This window comes from Notechis scutatus, chromosome 3 (genome assembly GCF_049901735.1).
Source record: "Notechis scutatus isolate UNSWTSFEM ecotype Mainland chromosome 3, rNotScu1.2, whole genome shotgun sequence".
Lineage (NCBI taxonomy): Eukaryota > Metazoa > Chordata > Lepidosauria > Squamata > Elapidae > Notechis > Notechis scutatus.
This window is the reverse complement of record NC_142011.1, coordinates 159,142,056-159,161,076: the sequence shown is the minus strand read 5'-3', so window position 1 is coordinate 159,161,076 and position 19,021 is coordinate 159,142,056. Positions and strand designations below refer to the sequence as shown.

General features: G+C 35.6%; 1 protein-coding gene across 21 annotated transcripts in view; it reads left to right on the top strand.

The window, feature by feature from the left end:
• The window catches only part of PTPRM (protein tyrosine phosphatase receptor type M), a 483,430-nt gene that overhangs the window by 292,835 nt on the left and 171,574 nt on the right, over nt 1–19,021 (top strand). For 11 of the 21 annotated variants that reach the window (XM_087961542.1, XM_087961538.1, XM_026671905.2 and 8 more), the window contains exons 12-14: nt 5,518–5,791; nt 6,825–6,861; nt 16,566–16,640. In XM_087961542.1, coding sequence (XP_087817668.1) covers nt 5,518–5,791; nt 6,825–6,861; nt 16,566–16,640 — 386 coding nt within the window. The remainder of the gene's footprint in view (nt 1–5,517; nt 5,792–6,824; nt 6,862–16,565; nt 16,641–19,021) is intronic. The other 10 variants (XM_087961551.1, XM_026671911.2, XM_087961547.1 and 7 more) reach the window with 1 other exon arrangement.

Here is a 19,021-nt window from a genome sequence, read left to right as displayed (position 1 = left end):
AGAAGTGCTGCCAACCAGGGTTTCCTCACTTGGAATTCTACCCTAGATGTACAGATTAATAACAGGTGGCCTTTTAGGAAACTCTCAGATCCATTCTAATGTTTTACTTATTACTTTATTATCTCAAATGTCCATAACTGGTTTTTTTCCATTTTGCCCTTTGTTCATAATATGGGCTAGTAATTGAGTTCATATTTTTCATCCAACCTTTCAGCTGTAATTAATATTTTATTATATCAGATTTTTATCACTAAATAGCCTAGCAGCAGGATATTGAGTTGCATATATGGGTTTTTAAGTCCCAGTGACTTACTGATGCCAGGTTACTTTCCTGTAATGAGTTATGGTTGAGAGGACACAAAATGCATTTATGGTTCCCAGCTAATACTCCAAAGCAATTTATGACTGATCTTATCAAGATCACAGTCAGACCAAGAGAAATTAAAGTAATGAAAATGGAATATTCATCAGTTGAGATCCATTTATCATATACAGTATATGGAATGTGATCAAAAAGGTGAAAAAGTCTATGCAAGGCAAGTTATAACTTGTGTGTGTGTGTGTCTCTGTGTGTGTGCCATTTTATGAACAAAATCTGGTTAGGTCAAATGTATTTTATAGTGTGATTTAAAAAAGCTTTTTATTATGTAGTGAAGAATAAATGCCTTACCAATATGATACATTCTAAACCAATAACTGTTGATGTTCATCTGCATATGTAAATCAGAATGCATTTCACATACTTACTGTATATTTAAAAAAAATAGTTTCAAGATACCGATATTCAAAATACAATTAAATAAATTAATGAATACTATTATGTTATATCTAGATGCAGTCATAATATTATTCAGGTCTAATACTAATATCAGTAACTAATTTTTCAAAACACAGAAAATCCATACTTTTTGTTACATAGGTTTGCAGAGTCTATTTTAGCCTTTTATGTTTTATGGTGAAAGAATCTATGACTGTTGTATTTTGTTTATATTTTTGTATTTTAGCAACTTTGTACCCATGGTGATAAATCCTATTATATATTTCTTCTAAGTGATATGGTTTGAATGATCCATTGCTTGATTTGGTGTTGGGCCTTTTTCTTGTAATTGTAAGCCTGTTACAACTGACTTCAAATTGCTGATTTAACTCAGTTTATCAAACAAGGGACAAAATTTAAATAACAACAACAATAATAACAGCAATAATAATAACAATAATAATAGACACATTGACAGCATTGACAAATTTGCCATCAATCAATTGCAGAAGGCAATTGGAACAGCTTTCACCTGCGGCGATATCTGTAACCATCAAACATCCAGATTTGCCTATCCCAGCCCTTGGTAAGGACTCGATAGGTAGACAAAAATGCCAAACCCAGTCTGAACATCTTGCTGAATGTGCAATTAAATAATAAGGATAAGGATAATAATTCCAAACACAGTATTCATACTTCAGCACAGACTAGTCCCCAATCAACATTTCATAAGTATGGAATAAAAAAAATGGGATTTTACATTTTACATCTGTTGCATTTATTGGAACAGGAACTAAAAGAAGATTCAGTCAAACTGGAGAAGCTGGGAATTTTATTGGACCATAATATGGTTATCCTGTGTTAAGACATGCTTTCTGCTTTCCTTATATGAACAGAAGACTGTTGTAGCTTCCTTTTCTGTTAAAGGCAAAATTATCCATTTTTGTCAGGTATAGTGCAGCCCAGAATAATTAAATATTAAAATATATGTACCACATTGAGCTATGAAAATACTCTTGCATTCCATGTACTTAGCAAAAACATATTATACAGAACAGAAAGATACGCAGCTTTGAATCTCCCTAGGCTCTGCTGCAATCAAGATGTAATATAAATTAGCAAGCATTTTTCTTCCCTGAGGAAGTAAATAATTGGTCTCAGTCTCATTGTAAATGCCCTCCTGACAACACAGAGGCAAAAAAATGGATCGTTCCATTGACGATCCATTTTCCTTAACAGTAGAACCACAGGGATTTTCTGTCTGTATGCATAGGAAGACTAAGAAAAGACTGTGCTTGGATCTTTTCTTGGCAGAAAATCCCCTTTGTAAATAGTAATTTAAATATTTGGAAATATTCCTGTGAAATGGTTGGATGGTCCCAAAGAAGCTTAAAAGATTTTATTCATACACTCATGCAGACGCACACACATACACAAACACACATATAAACATGCTTTCGTTCTATTTTTCCTCCTGTCAAGCTGGAAGTGTTACAGAATATCTTATCCAAGCTGCTGGAGAATTTGTATTGGGTATTTCATCTTTAGAGGATGAAATTAAGCTATCTTTTATTTTCTCCTGCTATAAGTCTATATGGGCAGTTTTTCTGGCTTTATTTGTGGAGTCCGTTTGCAGGAAACTAGAGGAAAAATAATAATTTGGCTTACTTCAGAGATTTATAGCCCCCTCAGTTTGAATGAACAGGATCAACTTAATTCCATTTGCTGGTGAATACGTTACAAAAGGAAGGTGAACATGATTGGCTGCAACATGGATAATTTTGAGGAATCAGATCTTAGTTTGCAAACCTACTTCTTGCACCATCAACTTCAAATAGAGAATTGAGCATCATCTGTAAGAGTCAGTGTGGTGTAATAGTTAAGGGGATGGCCTAGAAACCAAGAGAGTGTGAGTTCTAGTCCTGTCTTAGACATGAAAAAAAAAACATGAGCCAGCCATTCTCTTGCAGTCCAACTCACCTCACAGGATTATGTGGGGAAAATAGGAAGAGAAAGGAGTATTATGAATGTTCACTATGTTGAGTTACTGATAAAGTAATACGGATGGCATAAAAAATTAAGTAATAACATGAAATTAACAATCAACAGCTTTGAAGGCCAATTTCCTAATACCAGGTTTGAAAGAATTATTTTGAACAAGAGAGCAGAATGCATTCTTTCCGATACTGCTGAACTATAAGTATAGCATCCCTTATCGTTGGTCATCCTGGTTAGAATGTTGCAAAGACTTAAGAGGGTAGGAAGACTAAATCTTTATTTCTAGTCATGACAGGATTTGTTTAGTCTTAAATAATCCAGTCAGCTCTTTAAATCAATCTTTAAAGGGGGAGGGGGAATCTACTGCCCTTCCAAATAAGGGTGTGTTGATTTTTTAAAAAGAACAATTATTAAATAAAGAGGTGAAGTGCAAAATAATGGGCTATTATAGTAATAAACCATCTCAAAGATATGTTTGCTTGGGAAAGAAAATTTCAAATCAGTTGCAATTTTCTGAAAAGCAAAATACATTTTCTTCACATTGTACTGGAAGATTAGTAACCAACAAGATCTATAAATCTAGATCAGGGCTACTGTTATCATTTTAAAGGTAATGTAGTTGCTTCTAATAGTAGATGCCGTGGGTTGGGAAATAGATTGCCAGTATCCCTGAAGCTCATCACTCAAATACAGTGAAGGCTACTTCCCCATCACTTTAGTTTCCTCCTCTGTGAAGCCTAGAAGTCATTTTTCCCTTGGTCTCATGCAATCTTTCACAAGATATGCCAAATCTAGACTGTCTGAAAATCAATAAGATACTGGTGAATTATTTTCTTTCCCATGTTTATTTCTGTGCTGTTATATTTTAAGTACTCATGGAGAGATATTTACTCTAGATAAATTAATGCTTCATAATGAATTAGAATTTGTTAGCACACTTCTATTAATCATTGCAAAAGGAGAAAAATTCCCTGCCGATTTTACTCCACTAGTCGTTACTAACTATAGGGGACAGAGCTCATCCCCATTTCTAGGCTATGAGCCAGTGCTATCTGAAGACAGTTCTGCAATCATGTGGCCATGATGTCGTAGACTACTGTTTCCTCCCCACCAAAGTGATATCTGTTTAGCTACTCACATTTGCATGCTTTGGAACTTTGCAGGTAGACAAAGATGGGAGCTCACCCTATTGCATGACTCCCAAATCTCAAAACCAGGCTGCCAGCTTTCCAGCTGACCAGCCCAGCGTCTTACCACTGAGCCATCCCACCATCCCCTATTAGTCGTAAGAAATAATAGTAGACCACACGTCCTTTGTACTTAGTTCCCTTGAAGGTGGAAAACCCATTTTTGTGTTAATTAGGATAAATACTGCCAGTCATTACTGAAATCATGTGAATCTTATTTCTGACCCATTGCAATAAGGTGAAATGCTAAATTTGCTAAAAGAGCTAGTGCAACTTTAGTCATCTGGGAAATTATTACAGTAGAAAAGAAATATAGAGATATGGTTCAATGGTTTCCAGAGCCATATTTTCTTAATATATATATCTCACCAGAAAGTATGTCCATTAATAGGATTTAAAAAGAGAGTTCACTGTTATGAATGTAACTCAAAATATCTTGTAACATTCATTAACAACTCCAACTCCTTTGAACAGATTTAAAACATATAACTTATAGAATAGAGTGAAGTTAACACTGACCTAGATGCTTATAAGGTGGTAATTTACATCAGGAAGACAGTCTTGTGTGAAAATGGAACAGCAGACACGATTTAGTAATTTTTCATTACCACTTGGACGTTGATAAAGGGGAACAGAAAAAAGCTTTGTGACCTTTCAATGTTTAAATTATTAAAGAGCAAATAGATTTGAGGTCTGGTTGGTCGTAGATCTAATTTGTCTTTTTAGGGAAAAGATGAGTTTCAAATGTATCTCAGTATGAATTCACATATTTTAAAGTGCAGCATACCTGCCTCTCTTTACCCGAAGGATATTTTCCATTCAGCTTTCCACATTTTTTAAACTGCAGACTGAATCTTGTAATTCAGAGAAGTATAACATTGAAAGGATAACTGTATTTTGTCTATATTGTTAAGAGCAATATATCAAGTCAATTCATATTCAAATTTGAATTCTAATGTTCTTTATTTTCATTTTCTTAAGTCATTCAATGTTCTGAAGCTAAATAATTGAATACATTATCAACACCGTTGATGTCTTACTTGATTATGCTTCTGGGTCAAACTACATGTTGCATTATATACTTCAATGCAAGTATGCAGGTTTTTGAAGAAAGATTTGAATTATTGCCTGCAGGTTGGGAGATTTAAAACATCCAATTTTTTCATGTACAATTAAGCATCTCTTCCTGATCAGGTTTAATAAAACAGGGAAATTCCCTCAACTAGTAGAGCTCATCTTTAAAAATGGGGTTGGGTTGTTGAATGAGGATAATATAGATAGTCCTCATTTAGCAAACATAATTCATTTTGTCAACTTGGGCATTAAATAAAGTGGTGGTTAAGTGAAATCGTGACTGTGCTTATGATCTTATTTCAGCTGTCCTTTGCTTTACAGACCTACAAAAAACATAAATACGTATTGTATTTTGTATTGTATGTCCGAGCTGTATGTTATAAACATGCAACTATTTATCATAAATTTTAGTTCATATGATTTAAGAATTGGGTTTTTTTTTCAAGGATTTTAAAATAACCCTTTTTTTTTCTCATTTCTTGTCTTTTCAACCTTTGCTAGTGTCTACCAAATAGTTGTTGAGGAGGAACGCCCTCGCAGAGCCAAGAAAACCACAGAAATCCTGAAATGCTACCCTGTGCCAATTCACTTCCAGAATGCTTCAATTCTGAATTCCCAGTATTATTTTGCAGCTGAGTTTCCAGCCCACAGTATTCAAATGGCTCAACCTTTTACTATTGGTGACAACAAAACCTACAGTGGCTTTTGGAATACTCCTCTTCTTCCTCATAAAAGTTACAGCATTTATTTTCAAGCTGCCAGCAGAGCAAATGGGGTAAGCCTGAGAGCACAGTTCTAGTGTTGTATCCAGTCCATGCTGTCCTACTTTATGCCAAAAATGAAAAGAATCTCTCATTCTCTCTCTCACCCCACCTCCCTCCTTCTCTCTCTCCCTCCTTCCCCCCCTCTCTCTCACACACACATATACACCTAATCTACCTATCTAATCACTATTGTTTAGAACAGAAATAAAACAGGGAAAAATTCAATAGTTATATAAATGGAAAAAATAGGAGGAAAATTCTGCTTAAAATTTTCTTATTTATACTCTTTTCAATCTCCCTTACTAAATTGTTCATTAGCTGCTCCTTGGCTTTTTCAACTATATTATCTCACTACTTCAGCCTAAACGTTTCCTCATGGTTGTGTTGATACAAACTTTTGAACCTTTTTTTCCTTCAAATAATAAAACAAACAAAGCAAATTAAGCCAAAGTACAAAAATATGTAAAAGACCCCTCCTTTGCAGATCATATTTTATCTAACAGAATCTAGAATTGTTTTCCATTTTCTGGGCATACCTACAAGAACCCTTCATCTCTTGATAAGCTTCAGTTGTTTCCCTTGACAGCAGAGAAATGTTTTCTGCCAAATACCATAATGGACCATGCCTTATAATGCATTGATAGTGCAGAAATGTGAGATATCATTGATTTTTGTTCAGGTATGTTGCCTTGAACTATCTAACTGACTGTAAAGAAAAGAAAATATCCCAAGGTCAACGTATTGTCAAAAGGAAAAAAATATATAATGGCTAATATCTCATTCATGTTCTAGTTTAATGTTAAGTGAAGTATTGATGTTACATGTCCAAGTACGTTTTCATTCATTTAACTTTAACAGGGAAATAAACTAGACTAGAGACACAATTGTTAAGCATGAGAATATTAAATAAAATCGATGTGGCTTTTGATCATAACAGTGGTTTGACACCCCCCCAAAACCAAACACTTTGTTATTTTTCTAGATTTAAATCATCATTTCTTTTTTTTTATCTGCTATAATCATTTCTTTTTTTATCTGCTATAGGAAACAAAAATTGACTGCGTCAGAGTGGCTACTAAAGGTATGCGCCTATTGTGTAGTTCTTACTAGCTTTAAATCTGTAGCAGATTATTTACACATTGTTAAATAGATTTAGAAAATCCTTTCATGATATTACATATAGATTACTTAAACGTATAAGAAATGGAAATGTTGGGTTCATTTAATATAGAAGCCATACTCCTATAATATATATGCATTTGATTTTTCCATTCCATTTGCGGCTTTCTGATGCTGCTGTTTGCCTGTTAAGCATTATTTTTATTATTATTATTATTATAGAGCCATGGTGGCGCAGTAGTTAGAATGCAGTACTGCAGGCTACTTCTGCTGACTGCTGGCTGCCAGCAGTCTGGCAGTTCTGGTCTCACTGGCTCAAGGTTGACTCAGCCTTCCATCCTTTCAAGGTTGGTAAAATGAGGACCCAGATTGTTGGGGGCAATATGCTGACTCTAAACTACTTAGGGCTGTAAAGCACTGTGAAGCAGTATACGAGTCTAAGTGCTCTTGCTAAGTGCTATTATGTATGAGAAATGGATAACACAATATATCTAGGATACTAGGAACATCACTGTTTTAACAACAGCAATGAAAGCGTAATATTGTAACGGTGCATTTAAATTTCAAATTAATTTTTGACAATTTTGGTCAAATGCTAGAAAAGCTAGACTCTATCAGAAAATAGAGAGTAATCCACACCAACTGGAACATTCTGTAAAAATAGATCTATAGAACTATAATTCCAACAAACAATTTAGGGAAAGACTTGCAAAGCTTTATGAACACTTTTTATAACAATTCCTTAGATTGTGTTGCAAAAAAAAAATCGCTGATTTGTGCTGCAAAATTGAAAGTTGGCTTTTTAGGCATTTCCAGAGAAATGTTCTTAGGATAAATGGGATCAGAAAGCCCAAGTTATGAATTGTTGTACGTGCAATTTTCTCTTTTCTTTTAGCACATCTCAAACAGCATGGCTGATGCTATTTATTTTATATATAATTATAACATATATTATTTTGGCATGATTATATGGCTGTTACTTATTTTTATAGAGAAATATAGGCAATTAATTGATTTTGGGTATTCTTCATGATTATATAATCCATAAAAATGTTAGCACAAAGAGCACAACTGATGGTAATGAAGAATAATGAAGTTTCTTCCATATATTATTCCTAGTTAAAAAAAATTTAACTGCAGAGTTAAATAATTAATCAAAAAGAATAATTCGGTCCAATTTATTATAAATAGATGAAATATTAACAATTGTAATCTGTTTTTTATTTAGAAGTTATTCTACCAATTGTTTCATCTTTTGGTAGCTGAACTTTTTTATCCCTATGCTTATCAAAACAAGAAATCTTTTCTGCACTGAAGTTGGTACCATAGCAACAAACAGTGAAAGGGAAAAGATAAGATTCAGCTTTCATTTAAAACATATGCTAGTTCATTTTATATTATAAAAGCATCCTTGTGAGTATTTTGTAAAACTTTTGAAAAGCCTGTAGGCTTTTCTCAGGGATATAGGATTGGGGCCCAATATGTAGCACTTGTTTGGCAATTCCCTGCCAGAATGGCAATAATTAAGGCAAGAACTATTTTTAGCCATGTTTTTGAATGAAGGCTGGCCACTTGCTATCTATTTGTTGTCCTATTGATTGTAATGTACACACCAGTAAATGGCGTCCCCTGACCTCAGACATTACTTACAAATATGAAATTGACTGAAATCTCATAAGATTCAAAATAATTCGGCAAAAACTATATTCCTATAGTTGGCCAATTGTTATCTTTTTAATACAATTATTTAAAATATTTTAATTGTATTTTTAATCCCTGTGATACATTTTCACAATACAAATAATGTCTGAATAGGCATTTGACCTATGGAAGAGCATTAACACCTGACATAAATACAATTTTTGTGTTACAATATAGTCATTATTTTTACATAAATCTTACTAATATTTATTCTTTACTATATCCTGGTAATATTCTGACCATAACTAATTCTGCAAGGGAAACAGAAGCAAGCTTTCTGGAAAGAGTGTGTATAAACAAACAATTGGGACAACATAAGATTTCGCAAGAAACTTCATTTAATATGTCTTCTCCAGCTGAATTTTGAAAGGGGTTTTTTAGTTGCTTACGGCAAGCTGACTGCAGTGAAGATAGGATAGCTATATTATCTGGTTATACTGTGACTTAAATAGAAATAGAAATTGAATAATAGTTTTTGATGAATAGTACTGTACAGATAATCCTCGTTTTCTGACTGCCTCATATAGCAACCATTTGACGTTTAAAAAAGAGCTTCCACAACTTTTTTGAAAGTCCTCAACGTTATGACCATTACAGCATCTCACAATCAAATCATTGCTATTTATGTACTTTAGCGACAGGCTTGTGGCAACCAGGGTTAATAGAGAAAGCAGATGTTAAGTAGTTGGTTGTTGTCACATGATCTTTCAAATAGCAATGACAATACTTCACTTAACAACCAGAGGGGGAATAAAATCATAAGCTGATCATTTTCACATGATTTTCACTTAGTGATCACTGTTCAAGCTTCCAGTCTTTGTGCTTGCAAAGTATATAAAATACTAGTAACATTTAGCAGTTGGTGGTGTTTGTGTGTATGTGGACCTTTAAGTAACCTTATTCTAGCAAGAACAACTTCCTGCAGTTTTTGTGGCAGGATTTTTTCATGAGGTTTGCCATTACCTCCTTCCTAGACTTGAGAGAGTTCACTGGCTCAAAGTCACCCAGCCAGCTTTGTGCCTAAAGTACAACTAGAATTCACTGTCTCCCTGTTTTCAGCATAGTGCCTTTAACACTATAGTAAATTGGCTCTTTATTTATTATAAAGATTTGTTTAAATGTAAGATATGAATATTAACATATTTCTTACTTGCTATGTAAATCTTCGTTTCTTGCACGTCATATTATTCTGCTTTTGTATAGGTATATTAGTTTTATTAAAAATATAACGTTGGTAGCAGATGTTAAAGATAAGTAATCAAGTGAGTATGGAACATATCTTTTCAAATAGCATTTGATTTGTATCGGTCCTTGTCCCTTTCTTGTTTGCCCTTTTTTTTTTTTGCTTGCCAAGTATGCTTTGTGCATTAGTCAATTATGTTAACTTATTTAAGCTGTCTCATGCCACACACACCCCAACCGGTTTCAGGTTAGTAATAGCAACAGCACTTAAACTTATATACCACTTCATAGTGCTTTACAGAGTCAGCGTATTGCCCCCAACAATCTGGGTCCTCATTTTACCAACTCAGAAGGATGGAAGGCTGAATCAACCTTGAGCTGCTCAGAATCAAACTCCTGGTATGAGCAATACATTAGCCTGCAGTACTGCACCACCAGAGCTCTTGCTTAGAGTTATTGGTCAAAGGTTGCTTTTACTTCTGCAACTTTAGGTATTCATGCCATAATGACAACAAAAATATTGCATCAATTATGTCCATTGCAAGGAAACACTTTCTCTACATGAGATTGGGCAAAAAAGGAACAAGAGCCCTCTAGTCTTCTACGTATATTTGGTAGTTCTGGGAATCAAGGCACAGTCCTGTTCAGTGTATAAGATCAACTTGCCATTAATGCTTTTATTAAGTTTTTGTTAAAATGATATGTTGATTAATTCAGATTATATTTGCAGAAATGAAATATTTATGTCCCAGAGCTAGGAGAAAACTCACTAACACACAACCAAGAGATGTTTACTATGTTCAGCAATGTAAGGGCAATTATCACTCAATCATAATAATTGAAGTGCTTCTACAAATACGCGATATATAACTAAATATATAAATACATTTTTATATGCAGTAATTGCAATGCCAGAGCACCATGCCTGTCTCTTTCATGCTTAGGAAATCAGTTATATCATAAACAGGATAGAACAAGGATATAAACAAGATGAAATGAAGCTTCTCAAATAAATTATTGCAGGTAGAGGCTTCAGTGACTTTGATGAGCTGTAACGGACACTGTCCATATTTGTTCATTTCTCCTGAGAAGAAAAGTATGAGTTGTACAGTCCCCAAAATTTATTTTCTGAAATGTTGATAACTAAGGATTGAAGAATTATACATTATAATGGATAGTGCAGAGACACACCTGCTTTCTTGTGTCCTTAAATTATTGCCATTTAAATGAAAAAAAGGAAAGAAATGGCTTCCAAATGGATTAATTTAGTTTCATTTGGTCTATCATCAAAAGTATGAATATGGAAATTCGTTTTTTAGGAAATGCTGTTGCTTCTCTCTTTTTGTTAGGATTGCTACATATACATAAAAGGGAAATTTGAATAAGTTGAATTTCTACAGTATAACTTACTAAACATTATATTTACCATACATTTATAGAAATATGGGCAGACATTTCATTTACTGATTTATATTTTTATAGTCTATTAATATCTTGTTTTTCCACCAAAAAAGTTGTCACTTCAGGCTAGCAATAAGAATAAAAATAAAACAAAAAAACCAAATGATATTATAAAACATAATAAAGTGTTGCTGTTTCCCTCTGTATTTTAAAAATAGGTACATCTTCTTCCTAGTTTGTTCTAGCCTAGGTTGTTTCTGAGTCAGATTTTCACGGAAATAGCAATAACAAACTTTCAACCACACTGTCACATTTGTCCCAGAGAAATAAAACCATAAATGAAACTATAGTTTTGATATTACTGGAATAGTTCAAACTTTGTTTTTAATAAGAATCCATATCAGTCATAGAAAGAAACCTAATGTTTTTCATTATATTTTATTTAAGTATTTTATCAACAGTCTTACACAAGTTACTATATCACAGTGTTTTAGAGTTACATGGAGATATTTCAAAATACTATGAAATAGCAATATTGAACTTTAATGTCTGCACATAGGGAATAAACTCATTTCTTCATTCATAGTAATGCTACATACTAATTTTAATCAAACTATATAGATTTAAGTTTTTATACAAAAACTTAAATCTTCCTTAATTTTCAGGTTTTTTTAAAGCCATATCAGAATTCAGATGTAGCATGATAATATTGTGAATGCAGAATCTGACATTTAACCTATCCTTTCCTCCATCAAATACATCATCCATTGCATGTCTAAAGGCTTTGGAACAATTCAATATGGAAAAAGTTTGAATATATATATATTGCAAATACTGTATGTCTGCAATCTTTCTAAGTCATTCTATTTATAAAAGAGACAATACTTATTAGTACTTTATTAGTCTACAACCAGATTTAAACAAAAGTGCAACTTGTTATTTATATAATAAATTGTAGTAGTAGTAGTAGTAGTAGTAGTAGTAGTAGTAGTAGTAGTAGTAGTGTTTATATTTGTATATCACCCAACTGACTTCATTTGAGTTTCAGATTCATAGATACTTGTGACTCACAGCTCTCTTTAAATCATTATTACAGAAACATGGCTTTTAAATTATGCTTTCTACTAACCTATTTGTGTTTTAAAGTTTTGATGTTATATGAGAGATGATCTATAAATCAAAAATAAGAAGAAATTGCCATGGATCTTATCATAAAAACATTAAAAACATACAGGAAAAAGGAAAACACAATATACACAGAAAAAAAAAATTAAGAAAGATACAAATTTCACAAAATTGCCTGTATTTCTATACATATGTAATTTTAAGAATATGTATGTATTTTTATACGTATGTAATATTAAGAATATGCCACTGAAAGAAACTTATCCTGTAGTTAATAATAACATGCTACAAATTAGTCTTCCTTTCACCTCAAACTGCTGTTGCAAAAATATTTCAAGAACATAGAGGTAGGAAGATCCATCAAAAGAATCACAAGCATTGAAATGATGGGTGTAACTTGGCAATCAGAGTCTGATAGTTTTACATACATGTGACCCATGCATGTATGATAAAAAAGTAAAATTTCAATCCTATGATCATGCCTACTGTTTTACTCCTCCCCCCCCACCTTTCTGCAGGAATGTTTGCCCTCCAAAGATATACATTCAAGTGTCTCTGGTACTACTATCCAGTTTTTGGCTCTTAGCTCAAGAGCCAAAACCACTAGACAATTTTATTTATTATAAATACTCCTTGATTTATGGCAGTAATTGAGACTGGAGTTTCTGTCTGTAAACAATGTCATCATAAAATATGATATCATATGCTTAATAATGGCAATCAGGGCATTCCCCATTTCCATCATTGACTGAATTCCAATGGCCGTTAGCTGAAGATCCACTCCAATCCAAGCTATTTTGGACTTGGTGCCTCTGAGTCCAGAACTTTGGTTCTTCCAAGGAAAGGGACTAGATCCTCTTCAACTCCCACCAACTGCCTGCTCCCCCCATCTCTGCCCTTTGGCTACCCTGCATCCTACTTGAGGGGTAACAAGCAGCCCAGGACCATGTAGCTCTGGAACTGCTTGCCACCTGTGTTTCTTGGCATTCCTGGAAACCTCAATTCCCCTCCCCATCCCAGCAGTGTGCTATGGCATGAAGCTGCTGTAACTCTAGGAAACCAATCCAGTCCAGCATTACTGTGTGATGTGAAGTTGAAGTTATCCCAGGTGACCCCAGTCCAACCCAGCAACATAACACAAAGCCCCAGGAAGACCTAATCTGGCCCAGTATCACAGCACAAAGCTGCAGTTACCCCATAAGCCACAGCTCCCCCAGCTCAGTCCTATCTGCAGTCGCCCTCACCACCCTGCATTCCAAGGCCCCTGCTGCCCTGCATTCTGCTGACCCAACTAGCTTTCATTATCTTCTTGCTCCTGTTGTGGACAAGGCATGCTCACACTGACTTTTTGTGAAGCAGCTGCTGGGCATGTGAAGCCATCTTCCTCAGGTCTCAGCAGGAAACCACCATGCATGACCTGGAGAAGAAAGCCTGGTGCAAAGGGCCAGGCCAGGCATATTAGGTCAGCAGCGAGACCCTGAAGACAATGAAGGTCTTCAACTAGGACATCAGGGGCCACAAAATGCAGGGAGCCAGAAGGGCATAGATGTGAGGAGAGATTAAGTGCCCCTCTGAACATAAGTGTGTATGGACTGCCAAGCTCTCAAATTTTGATTACATGTCTGATCTGTGGGGGTATACTGCAATGACTATAACTTTGGGGAATGGTCATAAATCCCTTCATTCACCACGATCATAACTTCGAACTGTCACTGAGCAAATAGTCACAAAGCAAGGACTACCTGTATCTGTGAGGTTCAACATTTCAAGATACAACTAAGTTTTCAAAGTGGGAAGGCGTTCACAATATTTTTTAACATAGGAAACGTACTGATTTTTTTTTTTAAAAGAAATGTATATAGGATAAAGACCACTGAATTTAAGAATACTCATATAGTAACGAACATGGGTGTAACTACTGACTTTGTACTGGTAGATTAAGGAACTTTATTTATGGATTTATTTGGTTTATATTTGTAAACATTATTTTTGAAGAAATTGCTTTATTTATTTTTCATTGAGTTTCTGCCTTTCTTCTGATAGTTCAAGGTAGTACACATAGAGCAATTTTAAAAGTATCCAAAGAACATCAGAAAGTGGTTCACTTGGCTACAGTTCTCTATATGGTTCTGCATAACTGGATGAACAAAGATGACTGAGGAATGAATTACTCTTTTAGTTATTCAATAGACATACTGAAATTTGTGATTATCTTTTTTACAGTTATAATAATAAAAATACTGCCATGTATAGTTCAGTTACTTCAGTTCACATTAACCTTTATTCATGTGATTGTGTACCCAAACATTTTTCAGTTACACGAAGAAATTAATTAGTGTAAATCATTCCTAACAACTACCTTCTTTTTTCCTTCCTTCCTTCCTCCCTCCCTCCACATTTCTTCCTTTCCTCCCCATTTCTTCCTTCCCATTTCTTCCTTCTGCGTCCTCCCTCCCTCTCTCTTTTACCATTTTACCGTTCTACCATCGAGAGCATTTTGGCATACTGTGTAATGGTGTGGTATGCTGGATGCTCTGTAGTGGATAAGAAAATGCTCCAGAGAGTTATAAACACAGCACAAAAAATCATTGGTTGCTCTCTTTCTTATTTGGAAGAGATTGTGAAGACCAGACTCCTCTCTAGAGCACCAAAAATCTCCACAGACCATTCTCATCCTGGACATTCATATTTTGAACTGTTACCATCAGGGAGGCATTATAGGTGTCTTAAAATGAGGACTAATAGACTGAGAAGCAGTTTCTTTTCCAAGGCAATAATTGTCTTGAATCAAACAATGCATATGTGATTTAGTCTATAGTGGCATTTTAAAACTATCTAACTTACTATATGTTTAACCGTGTTTCTCATAAAATAAGGCCGGGTCTTATATTTTTTTGAGCCCCGAAAAAATGGCTAGGCCGTCTTTTCGGGGGTGACTTAATTCCCCCCCTTGCATCCTCATCTAGAGCGCCCCGCGGGCAGTCTCGCCACCAGCCGCTCCTAACGGGTGATCATGGCGAAGCGCAGAGAGCTCCCTACTCCCACCAAACACCTTTGCTGCAGACCAAAGACCTTTGGCACCCACTGCTGTTGCTTTCCCTTCTGCCCATTCCGCCGCCACGTTTGGAGCTGCTGCTTCCGTGTTTGGAGTGCTGCTGCCATTTGGAGTGCCACCGCCATTTGGAGCACCGCCGCCACGTTTGGAGCTGCCGCTTCCGTGTTTGGAGTGCCGCCGCCATTTGGAGTGCCGCCACCATTTGGAGCACCGCCGCCACATTTGGAGCTGCCGCTTCCGTGTTTGGAGTGCCACCGCCATTTGGAGCACCGCCGTCATGTTTGGAGCTGCCACTTCTGCGTTTGGAGCTGCCGCTGTGTTTGGAGTGGTGGCGGCACTCCAAATGGCGGTGGTGCTCCAAACAGCGGCAGTGCTCCAAACGCGGAAGCGGCAGCTCCAAACACGGCAGCAGCTCCAAATGCGGAAGCGGCAGCTCCAAACAGCAGCAGTGCTCCAAACAGCGGCAGCGCTCCAAACGTGGAAGCGGCAGCTCCAAACGTAGCGGCAGCTCCAAATGCAGAAGCGGCAGCTCCAAACGGCAGCGGTGATCCAAACAGCAGTGGTGCTCCAAATGTGGAAGTGGCAGCTCCAAAAGCGGTGGTGGCAGGGGCAGAAGGGAAATCAACAGCGGCAGGCGCTGAAGGTCTTGGGTCTGCCGCAAAGGTGCTTGGCAGGAGTAGGGAGCTCTCCGCGCTCTGCCATGATCGCCCATTAAGAGCAGCTGGTGGCGAGGAATTGCTGCCCGCGGGGCGCTCCTAACGGCAAGTCCCCCTGCCCTTCCCCCCATTTTGCATGTTTTAAAATAGGCCTAAATTTGGGGGGAGGGGCTTAATTTCATTTTATGCCTAGAAAACATGCTGGGTCTTCCTATTGGGGGAGGTCGTATTGTTGGAGAAACACGGTAGATAGGTTTTAGACTAGGTTTTTAATTATTATTTTAATTATTTTAATTTTTAAATACTCTGTAGTATGATTGTGATGTGGTGTTTGGGACACTGTGCTGGAGTAGCTTTCAAATTTCATTGTATTTGTAGAATGCAATGACAATAAAGGTATTCTATTCTATTCTCTCTCCCTCCCTCCCTCCCTTCCTTCCTTAATCAAGACAAATAAAATGGAACAATTTTTTTCTTGCTAGCTTAGCTTCAGTCTGGCTTTTTTTTTCCCATGCATGCTGACCTGGAAATCTTCCTTTGCCTTAGCTGCGATAATCGTGACTCAGCTTACAACACCATACATTCACATCGCCCCTGCTGCAGGTGACGATCAACTAACAGGTCAGACATTCAAATACAGACAAGTCATCTTACCATTTCCATCTTTCTTTATTTTTACTTGTTTTCTTTACATCCTTATCATTCTTTGCTTGTCGCTGATTTATTACACTATAGAATTTTTATAACAACTCTTACATCTGTTGATCATTTGCTAGATATTGAAAAGTTGAACACCTATTCATGGTTACAAACAATTGGACTGCATGTTTCATTGTGTGTTTGAACATTGGGATAATTCCTTTAAAGCCTAATACTGTAAATAAGGTCATTGCCTGACATTCCAGCAGCTTATACATACTTCAGGGCTTTGTCATACATACATATGCAAACTTGAAATTAAAGAGCCATTCACATATCAGGGAAGTAGATGCTGAATGTCTTTGTTCCTAGTGTCTCTTGGAATTATGTTGAGTGGGATGGAATTTATAGGAAAGAAGAATCTAATGAACAATGAAACAGAAATTCTTTCTTTCCATTTGATTATCTGTTAATATTCTGTTTCATTCCCAACTATTAGTAGGGCTTTACTGCAGGCTCTTTGGGAAAAAAATATTTAGGGACCTTGGACACTTACAAATATTTTTAAAAAATAGGCCAGAAAGTTCATACATTTCCATTACATTGACAAAGGTCTATTGTAACGTGTATATATAAAATAGGAATACCACATAAATAACACTAATCCAATTTGTTACTTGCAGTTGGCTAGATTTACATACCAGACCTCACTATAAAATGTGACTTATAACAAAAGTAAGAGGTCCAGTAGAGTAACTACTATAAGTGTAAGATAGTATAAAAAGAGCCATAGAAATCTAGAACAATCCGCAATGTAACTTGTGTCAGCCACATCATGATTCAAACAATGTACAGCATGTAATTTATATCATGTAATAACAGTATAATGTGAGTGACATCATTGTCCATTCTGTGGTTACCTTTGACTATGGACAGAGCTAAACTTTTTCCAGAATCTCTTACTTTTGAAACGTTTCCTTTCTATAAAAATAAAAATGCATCCCAGTTTAAAAGTTCATTAATTTCTATTTATAGTGAGTGGTGTTTGCCACAGAAAGTGTTATGTAGTGATGCATTTCATCCAGGGATGGGATTCTACCAGTTCGCACCTATTCGGTAGAACCGGTTGTTAACATTCTAAGCAGTTCGGAGAACCGGTTGTTAGAATAAATTATTGGCCTAATCCTGTAAGGAAGGCAGGAAGGAAACATTCTGGTGTTGCTTATAGAAACTGCCTCTGTTAACCCTTATTACATTCTTGGCAGGACTAGACTTCCTGTCTCAGGAACGTCTCTGGAGTTTTTTTCCCCTCCTTTGCTGGTACTTTGCTTGTGTGGAGTGACCATTCAAAGTTACAATGGCACTGAAAAAAGTGACATGACCATTTTTCACACTTACGACTGTTGCAGCATCCCCACAGTCAGGAGAGGCCAGGCGAGGAGATGTGTGCCTCGATGTGAGTGATATTGAGTTGGCCACACCCAGCCAATAACATGACCACCAAGCCACGTCTACCCAGTCACATGACCACCAAGCCATGCCCACCAACTAAGCCATGCCCACAGAACTGGTTGTTAAAAAGTTTGAATCCCACCCCTGATTTTATCACTATTACCTTTTGCACAATTGCTTTGCAAAATGATATCCTTCTTTGAAACCATCTTTCAACTGCTTTTCCCTCCAAGCTACCTTTTATATGTTTACACTCCAATTATATTGCCCCAATCCCAATGGGAATTGAGAAAAATTGAAAACAAAAAGGAAGATTAGCATACTTTTCCTGACTTATAGAATTATAACATTTTTGTTAGAAATATAAAATTCTGAATTATAGCAATATATATTGTTTTGAAATTACATGAGGATACCTGAACAATCCAAAACAGAATAGTAAATATAAAGTGTGTTGAAATGCTTGCTAGCTGGAAATATTCCTTAATAAGTATTAAAACTATGATATATGCTAATGTAAGCATTTCCTATCATGTTTAAACATATATTTCTATCCTGTTTGAAAGCATTTATTATATATTTACATAATAACAGTAGCAATATATTTATTAATTCACTATTTAATAAAGAATCTACAAATGATCAATTGAACTGTTTGGCAAAAAATATCAGTTTTTCTTAAACTTTTTGCTTTCAAGACCCATTTCTGCTTTTAAAAATTAAAATGATGTATTTATAGAAAGTTTATTGAATCATGTATAAATAATATTAAACCCATCAACTCATTTTTCATTTTAAAAATTCATTATTTTAACAAACAAAAAATAAGAATGACATTATTTTAAACTTTTGCAAATACCTTCAATATCTGGCAAATAATTTTGATTTTGCTGAAAGATCCTTGGTCTATT